This window comes from Oryctolagus cuniculus, chromosome 21 (genome assembly GCF_051225735.1).
Source record: "Oryctolagus cuniculus isolate XC-2025 breed Fujian yellow rabbit chromosome 21, ASM5122573v1, whole genome shotgun sequence".
NCBI classification, from domain to species: domain Eukaryota; kingdom Metazoa; phylum Chordata; class Mammalia; order Lagomorpha; family Leporidae; genus Oryctolagus; species Oryctolagus cuniculus.
The window spans coordinates 4,802,478-4,815,859 of NC_142887.1; the positions used below are offsets into that span (position 1 = coordinate 4,802,478).

The following is a 13,382-nucleotide window of genomic DNA, read 5'->3' on the forward strand; positions in this document are numbered from 1 at the left end:
CGGGACCCAAACCAGGAGGACACTGGCACCGTGCGCAGGCAGTGGCCATACCCACCATGCCACAGCTCCGGCCTTTTTTTTTTTTTTTTTAATATTTATTTTATTTATTTGAAAGGTGGAGTTACAGATAGAGAGGGAGGGTTAGAGAGGTCTTCCACCTTCTGGTTCACTCCCCAGATGGCCACAATAGTTGAGGCTGCACCAGGTTGAAACCAGGAGTTTCTCCCATGTGGGTGCAGGAACCCAAGCACTTGGGTTATCCTCTGCTGTTTTTCCAGGCACATTAGCAGGGAGCTAGATTGAAAGTGGAGAAACCAGCACTTGAATTGGTGCCATATGGGATGCCAGCATCACAGGCAGAGGCTTAACCTGCTACGCCACAACACTGGCCCCACAGGGTCAAGTTAAGAGTATGACCAGGAATTACAGCTTGCTAGTCTACTGATAGGTATGTCACTCTGCTGCCTGTCGGAAAGGCCACCAGAGCTGCCTGTATGAAATGCATACAGGGGCTTTGCCAGTTAGTAGGAGGAAAGGGGAGTGTCATTTTCATTGGCTTTTTTCTCATGAGAGAGACTGAGTAAATTTTTCACTATGTTTTGATTCTCTAATGAGATGTTTCTGGCTCATCCCTCATTGATTCCTGCCATTGGTGTCAGGCTTAGAAAGGCATTCTCTAATTGAGACAAAAGTCTTATATGTATTTTTTCTGTGGGTGCTTCTTTTTTTTTCTTTAAAGATTTATTTTTTTTAAAGAGTTACAAAGAGATATGGAGAGGCAGAGAGAGAGAGAGAGGTCTTCCATCCACTAGTTCACTGCCCTGATGGCTGCTACAGCTGGAGCTGTGCTGATCTGAAGCCAGGAGCCAGGAGCTTCCTCTGGGTCTGACCTTACCCCTTCCTGTACTGGTAGGGATAAAACTGAGCAAGGACAGAGCTGAGGCCGGAAGGGGGATGAGGCCAGTACAGGGAGAATCACTGTTTTTATGGCATGTGAGTACTGCTCAGCCCTGTGCCTCCATAGCTCCAGTTCTGCACGTGCTTTTGTTGCAGTCAGCCATACATCGTGTGCCGACAGTGTCCTGAGTACAGAAGGCAGGCGGTGCAGCCCCTTCCCTGCCCAGCACCTGGCACTGAACTGGGGGCCCCACAGGCCATTGGAGACTCACCATCCACGTCCGCCAGCTTCACCACAGGTGAGACAGCTCTGCCTTCCTGCGGGCATTTTCCTCCACGGTGTCTCCTTATTACCCTTACTCGCGGTCCTTGTGGTTCGCTACACTCACACAAGCAGCTTAGCCAACAGGCTACATGTTCTCTGGTGCTTCTTGCTGTCCTCTCTCTTGCTTCACTGTTTCCACCCACATCTCTCTTGGCTTTCTTTTCATAATCAAATTTGGACCAAGAAGTTAAATAACTATTTGTGGGTCTCCTTTCCTGGACACTCCTGGGAATTAACAGTTCCATTTCTAAGCATTGCTGTCTCTCTAGCCTGCGACTTCAGGGTAGCTGAGGTCCCTCAGTGGGGTTTGTTAGACCCGATGTGATGATCATACATCTGACCACCAAATAAAAGACTGACTTCTCTGCAGTAGTGAGTGGTGATGTTACCATGAGCTACCTCATATCTCAAGAGCTGCCCTAAATGTTCTCTCTTCAGTGGCCAGTTTCCAACAGGCCTCTGATGCCAGCAAAAAAAGGCAAAGGAGAGATGGGCAGGGCAGTGGACTCTGTAGTTCTCAAGCCTGTTCACGTGATGGTTCCTGCAGAAGGGAAAGATGGCCCTTAAGGGCCCTGGCCTCTTAGCCACTGCTTAGCCTGAGCACATCCCAGCGTCCTGACTGAAAAGTCTGTCAGAGCCACACTCCTAAGCATCTCTGTGGCTTTTGTAGAGCTTGTGGGTGGAAGAGGCAAGGCAGTGTTTAGTCAGTGTAGATGCTCAGCCCTGGTCCTGGGTTTGCCTGTCCCTCGCCAGGTTTGTCTGGGTCACAACAGTCACAACACAGCGCAGCTCCGGCCATTGCAGTCATCTGGGGAGTGAACCAAAGGACGGAAGACCTTCTCTCTGTCTCTCCCTCTCACTGTCTGTAACTCTACCTCTCAAATAAATAAATAAAAATTTTTTAAAAAAAGAGTTACACAGAGAGAGGAGAGGCAAAGAGAGAGAGAGAGAGAGAGAGAGGTCTTAATCTGCTGGTTTACTCCTTAGTTGGCCACAACAGCTGGAGCTGTGCCAATCTGAAGCCAGGAGCCAGGAGCTTTCTTCTGGGTCTCCCACGTGGGTACAGGGTCCCAAGTGTCTGGGCCATCTTCTACTGCTTTCCCAGGCCATAGCAGAGAGCTGGATCAAAAGTGGAACAGCCCGGACTTGAACCAGCACCCATATGGGATGCCGGCGCTGCAGGCAGTGCCTTTACCCGCTACACCACAGCGCCGGCCCTCTTCCTTAGTTTAAATGGTAGAATATCTTGTGGCTATCAGGATAGGTCTGAACTGTCTGTGGTTTTCTCTTAGGGTCTGTCTCTGTTCACAAATACTTTCTCACTGCACTTCAAGAAGTCTTTAATCCATTGTCTCTGCTTGGTGTCCTGACATGCTATGACCTGAATGTAAATGTATATACTTCAACAGCCCAAGATTATGTGTGCCCTCTGCAAGGAAGCCACGCCATATGTACCTGCTGCTTCCAGCCCATGCCCGACCGCAGAGCAGAGCGTGAGCAGGACCCCCGCGTTGCCCCTCAGCAGTGTGAGTACCTGTGCCAGGTCTGTCCAAGATGCCCTTCCTTCTGCAAAGACATGGACGTCCTTCAAGGCCAAGGCTGTTGACTTTTGTGTAGGGTGCGAAGTAAGGATACAATTCCTGTTTTCTTTATTTCATCTGCATAATCAGTTGCTTGCACTTCAACACAATGAGTAATCCATCTCTTCCCACCAGTTGCTGACATGATCCTGTTCAACTTGCCAAGTATCCACTCATGGATGGTTTTCTTCTAGGAATTGTACCTACTTCTGCCCCTGCATCAGTACTACAATTAATTTATGATGTGTTGCTCTTAAATCTAGTAGGTGAAATATATTACCTTGCTTTAATTTATACTTCTTACTTTTAAAACAGCTTGGCCGGCGCCGCGGCTCACTAGGCTAATCCTCCGCCTTGCGGCACCGGCACACCGGGTTCTAGTCCCGGTCGGGGCTCCGGATTCTGTCCTGGTTGCCCCTCTTCCAGGCCAGCTCTCTGCTGTGGCCAGGGAGTGCAGTGGAGGATGGCCCAGGTCCTTGGGCCCTGCACCCCATGGGAGACCAGGAGAAGCACCTGGCTCCTGCCATCGGATCAGCGCAGTGTGCCGGCCGCAGCCCGCCGGCCGTGGTGGCCACTGGAGGGTGATCCAACGGCAAAGAAAGGAAGACCTTTCTCTCTCTCTCTCTCTCACTGTCCACTCTGCCTGTCAAAAAAAAAAAAAAAAAAAAAGTAAATCTTAAAAAATAAATAAATAAAGTTGTTCTTGGCACTCAGAGGAAACCACAGAGTAAGTCTTAGGAAGACTGTGTTCCTGAGACAAGTGTGAGATGGTCGCTGGTAGAGCCAGGGTGTGGATTCTGGCTCAGGCAGCATTCAGCTATCCTAGCCCTAGGACATATACCCTGGTGCCACTGGATAGTCACTGGCTTCTGTGGTCATTTGTCCCATCTGCATGGTGGTCTTTGCCCTCTGATGCCACAGATTGAGAAGCGGCAAGTGAGAAGTGATCGAGTGTGCACAAGGCAATCAGCAGATGGGGCAACTGAGGGAAGGGCTCTAAGACACTGGCGAGAGCTAGAGGGACTGAGGCCACTTAAAGACTGCAGGGCAGTCGCCGTGTTCCTCTCAGAGGTCTCTTGCCAAGAGCAAGTCAGAAACCATTCTGGTGGGGATGATAAGCCAAGTGGGGACAGATTTCTTCTTCAACACCGAGAGAAGCCGACTGCAGTAGAAACTGACTCTTTTGCATTATGATTCAATTGTGAACAAAAAAGTCCTCTTTATGGAACAGAAAAAAAATATGCTCATTCTGAATAGTGGACTGAAAAGGAATTTGATTTATAAATGAGAAGACTAAGGCCGGCGCTGCGGCTCAATAGGCTAATCCTCCGCCTGCGGCGCCGGCACACCAGGTTCTAGTCCTGGTCGTGGCACCGGATTCTGTCCCGGTTGCCCCTCTTTCAGGCCAGCTCTCTGCTGTCGCCCGGGAGTGCAGTGGAGGATGGCCCTGCACCCGCATGGGAGACCAGGAGAAGCACCTGACTCCCGGCTTCGGATCAACGTGGTGCACCGCCGCAGTGCACCGGCCGCAGCGGCCATTGGAGGGTGAACCAATGGCAAAAAGGAAGACCTTTCTCTCTGTCTCTCTCACTGTCCACTCTGTCTGTCAAAAATAAAAAAAAATAATAATAATAAAAAATAAATGAGAAGACTAAGGGTGGGGTACTGATTCAGAAGTTTGCAGTGTGTAATGAAAGAGGGAAATGGCACGGAATCGTGAAGGAAAGCTACTGTGAAGGGAAGCTCTTCACACATATCATTACATCATTTTTTAAATCTTTCTGGATGTTTTTATAACCCTTAATAATAAATACTAAAAAAAAAATAGGAGGCCAGCTTTTCACTAGTGATCTTTGCTTTTGATTGTCATTTCATGTAGAATGCTTTATACACAGAGTTGTGAATTGATTACAAATTTAAAAATACTTAAATGTGCAACCCTATGAGAATTTTGGTTAGGACTCACCTACTGCTTTATTCCATGGACTTCCATTACATAGAATATTAAATGGTAAGAAATAATGTCCACACAGGGAAGGTAACAGTCTGAGAAAATACTCAGGTTGAAGTAGAGTGTGATATGTGGTTGTTGTGAGTGTATTAGATGTCAGAGCTAGAAGGAAAATTATGATACCATGTTTAAATGGTGGAACAGGTGTGATTCTGTTCTTCTGTAGATCTTGCTGTCTTCCTGGGATGAACATTTATAGAGTATAAGAGGCAGTATGGGTCTGGCCTTTAGTTAGGGTCACAACTCTCAGTCGCGTTTGATGTGAGCTGAGATGTGACCCCTGATCACACGTTCCCTAGAAACTAAATCAGTGGTGTTTTTCAGGAGAGCTGAAGCCCAACTGACAGCTGTTCTCTGTCGTAGGTGCCATCTGCCTGCAGCCCTTTTGCCACCTGTACTGGGGCTGCGCTCGGACTGGCTGCTTCGGCTGCTTGGCCCCATTCTGTGGTAATATTGGCTCTTCAGCCTTGAGTTGCTTTGATTTTTGTGTGTTCTCTTGGTGAACTTGAGGGCAGGAGATGATCTGCTGTGTGCAAAGAAAGTGGGGAGGCCACTGTTAGTTACCGAGTAACTAACTGACTTTTCCTGCTGAGCTGCAGAAATTGGCCAGGTTAGAAGTGTCAGGTTTGTGTTGGCTCAGAAACAAGAATTGCCAGAAAAATTAAGGGGAATACTAACTTCCAGTAGAGGAGGGTTCATTTGTACCCATAAAGCACCACCACTGAAAAAGAGGAAAAAAAGAAACCCACCACTAAACAGAGTTATTTCTAGTTTAAGATTCTGTGATACAGATCAGGTGCTGAGAAGACACAAAGAGCTTTAAGGAGGGATTTGAATGGAAATCACTTTTCCTTTCCTCTATTTAAAATTGTGGTTGGGGTAGGCGTCTGGGACCCATATTGGAGTGCTTTGGTTTGATACTCAGCTCTGGTGTCTGACTCCAGCTTCCTGTTTATTTGAATCACAGAATTCAGCAGTGATGGCCGAATACTTGGATCCCTGCCACCTGCGTGGCCTGAACTGAGTTCCCAGCTCTAGGCTTTGGCCTGCCTGGGGTCCAGCCCTGCCTGTTGTGGGCCTTTGGGGAATGAACCAGTGGATCGGGGAGCACATGCTCGCTTGCTCACTGTCTCTCTACCTGCCTCTCTAAATAAATGAATAAATAAATACAGTTTTGAAAAGCCAGATAACGTTGCTTCCTTCATCTTGGCAGAACTGAACCTGGGGGACAAGTGTCTGGATGGGGTGCTGAGCAACAACAACTATGAGTCAGACATCCTGAAGGTACAGCCTTTCACAGTTCTGGGGTTGCACGAAACCAAGGAGGGGCTTCCTTAAAATTTTATTTCAGGGATGTTTTTACATTTTCTGATGGGTACATCTAGTTGTCTGCATTTCATTGGGATATATATTTTTTCTCATTTTCCCAAAATGGGTGTTTCCTTTTTGCCTGTTGTGCCTTGGCTCCCACAGCTCCCAGAGAGGCTTCCTGGAAGTGCTGGCTCTTCTCTCTGGTGCCCTCCTTCTCTGACCATCTTTGTCCCCACGTTTGTGGTGGCTGGCTTGGTTCTTAGTATTTTAATGTTGTTGGCATACACCTGTGTCCTCTTGCTGAGACCCTTACCACCCTCCTGTGTACGCCCAGTGCTGCTGACAGCACACACACAATGGTGGGGTTTTCCTGTCTGACACGAGAAGAGCAACAGCAGCCCCACACTCTGCTTTGAAGTCCACAGTGGCCCTTTTTCATAAGTCTACACAAAAAGGGCTAAACAGTTCCATGCTCCTGAGGGCTTCTTGTCACAGGACTGTACCTGTGCTGAGTGTCTTTGTAGAATTTTTGAGAATATGTGGGAACTGAGAACACTCAGGGTTCAAAGGTCTGCCTTCCTTTTTAAGATTCTGGAGAGAACTTGTGTGGCAGTGAGTGAGTGTCACCTGTGGGGCTGGCTTTGGCTTCCACCATGCGAGGGGCCTTTCATGAAATGTTTCCTCTCTTGTCAGTTCAATGTTTCCTCCTCTGAACTAGGATTTCTTCTAATTGCTCTTTTTCCCTGTCACAGAATTATCTGGCAGCAAGGGGTCTGACCTGGAAAGATGTGTTGTCAGAAAGTCTCCTGGCTCTGCAGCGCGGGGTCTTTCTGCTGTCTGGTAAGCTTTGCCTAGTTGTCTCCCTGCATCTCGAGGCTGCCTTTGCTTCCTGGAGTGCGGACCACTCCACCCACCCTGACAGAGAGACAGAGAGTCTGATGCTGCTGCACTGGTTTCAGAAGTCGGGTTTGAGCCTGTGTGATGTGTTCCAGCACCTCTCTCCATAAGGAAGAGCGGGTGCAGCTTGAAGAGACCCCACCAGTTACCTGCATCAGGGTCCTGGAGCTGGTTGTCCCCCGCCATTTGTCTGCTGTTGGGGTGGTCAGTCACTCACTGGAGGGGGTTACTTCTCCTCGGGGCGCACATGGTGCTTTGTAAAGTGTGATTTTTGTCATGGAAGGATGTTATAGAAATACTAGCAAGCAGGGGCCGGCGCTGTGGCGTAGTGGGTAAAGCCACTGCCTGCAGTGCAGGCATCCCATATGGGCGCCGGTTCAAGTTCCCGGCTGCTCCATTTCCAGTCCAGCTTTCTGCTATGGCCTGGGAAGACAGTGGAAGGTGGCCCAAGTCCTTGGGCCCCAGCACCTTCCTGGGAGACCAGGAAGAAGCTTCAGATCTGCTCAGCTCCGACCATTGTGGCCTTCTGGGAAGTGAACCAGCGAAAGGAAGATTTTTCTATCTTTCTCTTTCTCCCTCTGCCTCTGCCTCTCTGTAACTCTTAACTTTCAAATAAATTTAAAAAAAGAAAAAAATACTAGCAAGTGATTTTTCCCTAAGAAATTAATATGAAATAAAGACTTGAGAGGTTTACTTAAAATTCTTTTAAACTGTTTCTGTATCGTGGACAGTTTCTAGTGAGTGTCTTGCCTTTGGGTGTTGGGTGTTTGGTGCTGAAACAGCGGCTGTGAGGATGCCCAGATCTGCCTTCTGGGTCTGAACTCCCTTTGGTTTTTTTAGCTTCCTATTTCTCTAATGATGTAGTTTGCTGAGAAAATGCCAGTGGTCCAGGGAAGTACAGAGGGTAGAGTAAAAGTCACTGGAGAGCTCACTCTGAAATCCCATGCTGCGTTGGCGTTCTCAGCACCTATACACACACACACACACACACAGCGGGTGCCTGCAGGTACCTGTACACACAGCTGGGTGTGTAGGTGTGTATACAAGCATACCTTTCACCAGTGAAATCCGACTGAGTGTGCTGCTTACAATCTTGTATGTCCTATGGACTCCTTTCTGTCACTAAGGGTCTGTACCTTGGTTTTTTTATTACATAATATTCTTTTTTTTTTTTTTTTTTTTTTTTTTTTGACAGGCAGAGTGGATAGTGAGAGAGAGACAGAGAGAAAGGTCTTCCTTTTTGCCGTTGGTTCACCCTCCAATGGCCGCCACGGCTGGCGCGCTGCGGCCGGCGTACCGCGCTGATCCGATGGCAGGAGCCAGGTGCTTCTCCTGGTCTCCCATGGGGTGCAAGGCCCAAGCATTTGGGCCATCCTCCACTGCCTTCCCGAGCCACAGCAGAGAGCTGGCCTAGAAGAGGGGCAACCGGGACAGAATCCGGCGCCCCGACCGGGACTAGAACCCGGTGTGCCAGCACCGCTAGGTGGAGGATTAGCCTAGTGAGCCGCGGTGCCGGCCCACATAATATTCTAATAGTTTTTTTTAACCAGTTCACTAATAAAGCATAAGTTGTTTTAAGTTTCCTACTATTTCAATATTGCAATACTATTTCAATATTGTAATAATAATAATATCTACAAGGCAATATGTTGGATTCAAAAAGTTGTTACAGAGTAAGAAAAATGGGATTTTTCAACCCAGTGGTTCACACAGGTGAGCCTTTTTCTCAGGCACATGTGTAGTTCCCAGCTTGCCCCGGTTCCTGCTGTACCTCAGTGCCTGAAAAGGAGATACCCCAGGCTTCATGCTCTATCTTCTAAATTTGAGAGACACTGACCATGATAGGTCATTGTTTTATTTGTCTATACTAGATTATTGACAAGATTGATGCTCTTTTTGTGATTATGGTTCATCTGCTTGTTTCTGATCTTGGCCCGTATTTATTTTTTTATTTTTTTATTTTTTTTTTTACTTTTTTTTTTTTTTTGACAGGCAGAGTGGACAGTGAGAGAGAGAGACAGAGAGAAAGGTCTTCCTTTTGCCGTTGGTTCACCCTCCAATGGCCGTCGCGGCCAGCGCGCTGCGGCCAGCGCACCGCGCTGATCCGATGGCAGGAGCCAGGAGCCAGGTGCTTTTCCTGGTCTCCCATGGGGTGCAGGGCCCAAGCACCTGGGCCATCCTCCACTGCACTCCCTGTTGGCCCGTATTTATATGATACTATTAGGGAATTATGTTTTGGTGTGGACTTGTATGATTTCTTTGTTAAAAGTGTATAATACATCGTCATTTTTCTTCCAAGTATGATCTCACTGTATCATTAGTTTTTCACCTTTGATTGTTGTTTGTATTTCCATGTTGTTATTTAAATTGTAGGCAGTCACATTTACAGGTCTCTTCCCAGGGGCCACTTGGTTTTCACAACATACAGGTTAAGCATCTCTGATTCAAAAATCTAAAGTCCAAAATGCTCTGAAATCCAAAAGTTTTGAGTTGCCGACCTGACGCCACAAATAGAAAATTCTACACCTGACCTCAAGTGATAGGCTGCAGTCAAAATTCAGGCACACTAAAAATATCATATCAGATTACTTTCAAGCGTTGTATATGATGTGTATGTGAAACATAAATAAATTTAGTGTGCAGACTTTGGTCCTATTCCCCAAGATAACTCATTATTATATATGCATTCTAAAATCGGAAAAAAAAATCTGAAATCTGAAACACCTCTGATATGAGGTAGTCAACCTTTGCTTAAAAAGAATTCAAGAGAAAATAATATGCATGTCAGTTTTCTTCTTAGTACTCCTGCTGGATTAATTGATGTTTTCCACATGTCTGGCCCATTGTCTCTATGTCATTTATGGGTCAGTGGGTTGGTTTCCTGCTGTTCTGTCTGGAAAGTGTCTGCAGGAGGCCCTGTTTTTCCAGATGACAGAGTCACTGGGGACACTGTGCTGTGTTACTGCTGTGGCCTGCGCAGCTTCAGAGAGCTCACCTATCAGTATCGGCAGAACATTCCTGCTTCCGAATTGCCAGGTGAGGAACCCCTTCCCCAACTCTGCTTATGTGTGGATCGGCTTTTGTACTCCCTGTTTAACAGATGCCTTCGCTGGTCTTGTCTAACAGAAAGGGTAGACAGCTGTCAGAGACTGATCAAGGCAATGTGAATTTCTAGAACATAGAAAATTAAAGACATCAGATTTCATTTCCTAAATTTGGTATTTAATTATATGTGTTTTTTTTCTTTTCTGAGATCCCAGAACAATCCAGGAAATTAGTTTGCCGACAAGATGTTCTGCAATTCAGCTGTGTTTCCTCACTGTGTCTCCACTTGATGCAGTCAGCTGAGTTGGTTTGTGTGATGTATCTCATACATACCTGTAATTTTTTTTTCTAGTGGCCGTAACATCCCGTCCTGATTGCTATTGGGGCCGTAACTGCCGTACACAGGTGAAGGCTCACCACGCCATGTGAGTGAGGCTGGGGAACACCCTTGCCAGCCACAGGTCTTCAAGGCCCCAGAATGGGGAAGGCAATGGAAATAGCCAACTGTCTACTCATAAACACACCAGTCTAGTCATTGTACTTCCATAGAGTCATGCGGTGTGTGACTTAGGACTTCTGCTCTTCTACTCCCTCGTTTCATGAAATGTTTGTATGCCAGAGTTCACCGTTTTCTTCCATCTCCTTGTATTTGTGACTGGAGTTTCTACCTCTCTGACAGCTTTTGGAGCATACCTGCCATTTGAGGGTTAGCAGTTTCTGAGCTGGTGGCTATGGTTGCTAAGAACTTCACCCCGAGACACAGGCCCCGTCTGCCTAGCACTGTGACAGCTGGGTGTTTGTGGTTGTGATAACAGTCACCCCCACTGTGTGTCTCTAATGGATGTGCATGGCAACATCCAGGTCACCCTGGGGTCACAGATGAGGCGCAACCCTTCACCCTGTTAAGCAGTAACTCAAGCCCCATGTAATTGAGACAGTGCCCTCAGTCCGAGAAACACCAGGACCACCCAGATAAAGGTGCCTCCCTCTAAGGAGTGTTTGTGGAATAGAAACCTGACTTTGTACTTGATCGTAAACAACTTGTGGAAGACACCATTTTCTAAAAAAAGAAAATACATATATATATATATATTTCTTTTTATCTATTTGAAAGGCAGAAACAAAGAGAGACTTAGGCCTACAATAGCCAGGACTGGGCCAGCTTGAATCCAGGATCCTGGAATTCAGTCTGGGGTTCCCATGTGATAGCAATGACCCAAGTACTTGAGTCATCACCTGCTACCTCCCAGGGAGCACATGAGCAGGAAGCTGGAATCAGAAACAGAGGAGCCGGAACAGGAGCCAGGCATCCTGATAATGGGGGTGCTCCAGATGCCTGCCCTGAGAGACCACTTTATTAGGAAAACAGAGATTCAACTGGGTCCTGGGTTCAGCTTTCTCTCTGGCAGTGTGGAGAAGGGAGCAAAGGTGTGCCCTGGGCCAGACTCTGTCTCAGCTGTCAGGGCGACGGCCGTGCCCGCAGTGTGGGCAGAGGAGCCTTAGCTTTTACTCTCCTCCTCTGAGAAAATCACCTGAGATGCGTCCATTTGTGTTTCAGAATTTAAGACAAGACAAAGATGACTATCTAAGGGACTTAATTTCTTTGATATTGTTACAAATTTGCCATTTTGTTTAACACGTAGTTCTTCCAGAATGTGGTTTCAAAATTTGCTTGTTTGGACGTCTCTGATGCTTCCTTGTGTAATTCGATCATTTTCTCCTTGCAGGAAATTCAATCATATCTGTGAACAGACGAGGTTCAAGAACTAGCATCAGGAGAGGCGCTGAGATAGCTGCAGAATTGGAGCTGCAGTGACAGCTCGTCCTAAAAAATACTGAATACAAACACTTGAAGGGCATTTTTACAGTTCCCCTGAAGCGACGCCGGGGTCTCTGGGCAGGTACTCTGGTGTGACACTTCCCTCGCTGAGCTGTATCTCCTGCAAGCGACTGAGAGGCCCTGGTGCCACAGCCGTCCTTCTGGGGAGCTCCAGGCAGGGCCGCGAGCAGCAGAGATGGAGGCGCTTCGTGCTGGGCACAGTCATCCTCTTTCACTCAAGACGGTGGTAGTGCAGTAGTACAGGTTTGCCCTCGTACCTTGTCCAAAATCTCTGTTCAGGAAAAGTTTCATGGGAGGAAGGGGAAAGTTGATCGAAACCGTTCTGTTAAAGGAAAAGGGAGCCTACGTTTACAGCCTGCAGGATGTACAGATCATTCTGCTGTCGGGGAGACCACAGCAATTTATATATTTTTTATTTTAATAGGTTTGGTGCTTATCTTTAATAAGATTTAAATATCACAAACTGTAGCACAAATAATATAATTTATAATTTACAAATTGACTAAGCTGAGGAGTGGATGGTATTTGAAAGAATAAGCATATGTTACTGTTTATTAAAAAAAAAAAAAGTCTTCAAATGTCCAAAACTGCTAACATGAGTTGTGGACGTTGAGTTAGCAGCCCCTTGCTAAAGTGTGTGAGTTGAGGCACTGCTGTCTCTCATGTAGGGCTGGCCACGGGTCCCGGCTGTGGAGCAGAGGTGAGGGCCAGGATGCACGGCTGCCTTCTTCCTGATGGCCACAGCCACGTGCCCACTTGTCCCTGTGGGGCATGCCCTTGTCACGGGGACCCCACAGAGCATGAGAGGGAGCTGGGGCCTTTGCTGCCACATTAGGTTTGCCATGTCATCTGGAATAATACTTGAAACTTTGGGTTTTGTTAGGAAAATCTTTTTATCTGTCATTGAAATCACCTGTTCTGTTTGTTTGCAAACTGGTAGCGTTTTTGCTTCTTCTCAGGAATAACGATTTTCAGCGATTGTCTTGCTCTTGATACAGACTGAGAAGCAGCACTCTGTATTTGTGGGAGAATGTCCTCGTTTTGGATTCTAATAAACAAGCTGCGTTTGTTTCTCCCCTCTCTGTGTTGGGCTCGTGTATGAGGCTGCCACATGTTCTCATGTTCTGGGGGAAGACTCCGTGTAGATTTACTGGTGTGTTACTACTGCCAGTCAGTCTGGGGACTCCTTCAGCACATGAACCTCGTGAGGTGAGCACACTCAGTAACGAGTGACCTGGCCCACCTGGTGACAGCGGCACAGGGGTCTTCCTTCCACCAACCCTGGGAAGCCACAGCCTCTTTTCCCAGTGGGCCCAGGGTACGCTGCCCAAGAGTTAGGCAGGCTGGGGCTTCCTGGTGTCTGTCTTAGAGAGCTCGGCTAACCATTCATTTCCACCTGCCTCTTCCTCCTCAGAAAGTAAAAAAACCGCAGACCCTGTAGAGGACACAGCAGCCTTTTTCTGCCTGGGTTCAAAC

At 47.3% G+C, this 13,382-nt stretch overlaps 1 protein-coding gene across 7 annotated transcripts in view; it reads left to right on the forward strand.

The window, feature by feature from the left end:
* The window catches only part of CHFR (checkpoint with forkhead and ring finger domains), a 43,081-nt gene extending 30,097 nt beyond the window's left edge, over nt 1–12,984 (forward strand). For all 7 annotated transcript variants that reach the window (XM_002722484.6, XM_002722485.6, XM_008250023.5 and 4 more), the window contains 8 exons: nt 1,054–1,196; nt 2,632–2,748; nt 5,177–5,260; nt 6,027–6,097; nt 6,877–6,964; nt 9,950–10,057; nt 10,419–10,491; nt 11,794–12,984. In XM_002722484.6, the coding sequence (XP_002722530.3) occupies nt 1,054–1,196; nt 2,632–2,748; nt 5,177–5,260; nt 6,027–6,097; nt 6,877–6,964; nt 9,950–10,057; nt 10,419–10,491; nt 11,794–11,836 (727 nt within the window). In that variant the 3' untranslated portion in view covers nt 11,837–12,984. The remainder of the gene's footprint in view (nt 1–1,053; nt 1,197–2,631; nt 2,749–5,176; nt 5,261–6,026; nt 6,098–6,876; nt 6,965–9,949; nt 10,058–10,418; nt 10,492–11,793) is intronic.
* Nucleotides 12,985–13,382: the final 398 nt, after the last annotated feature.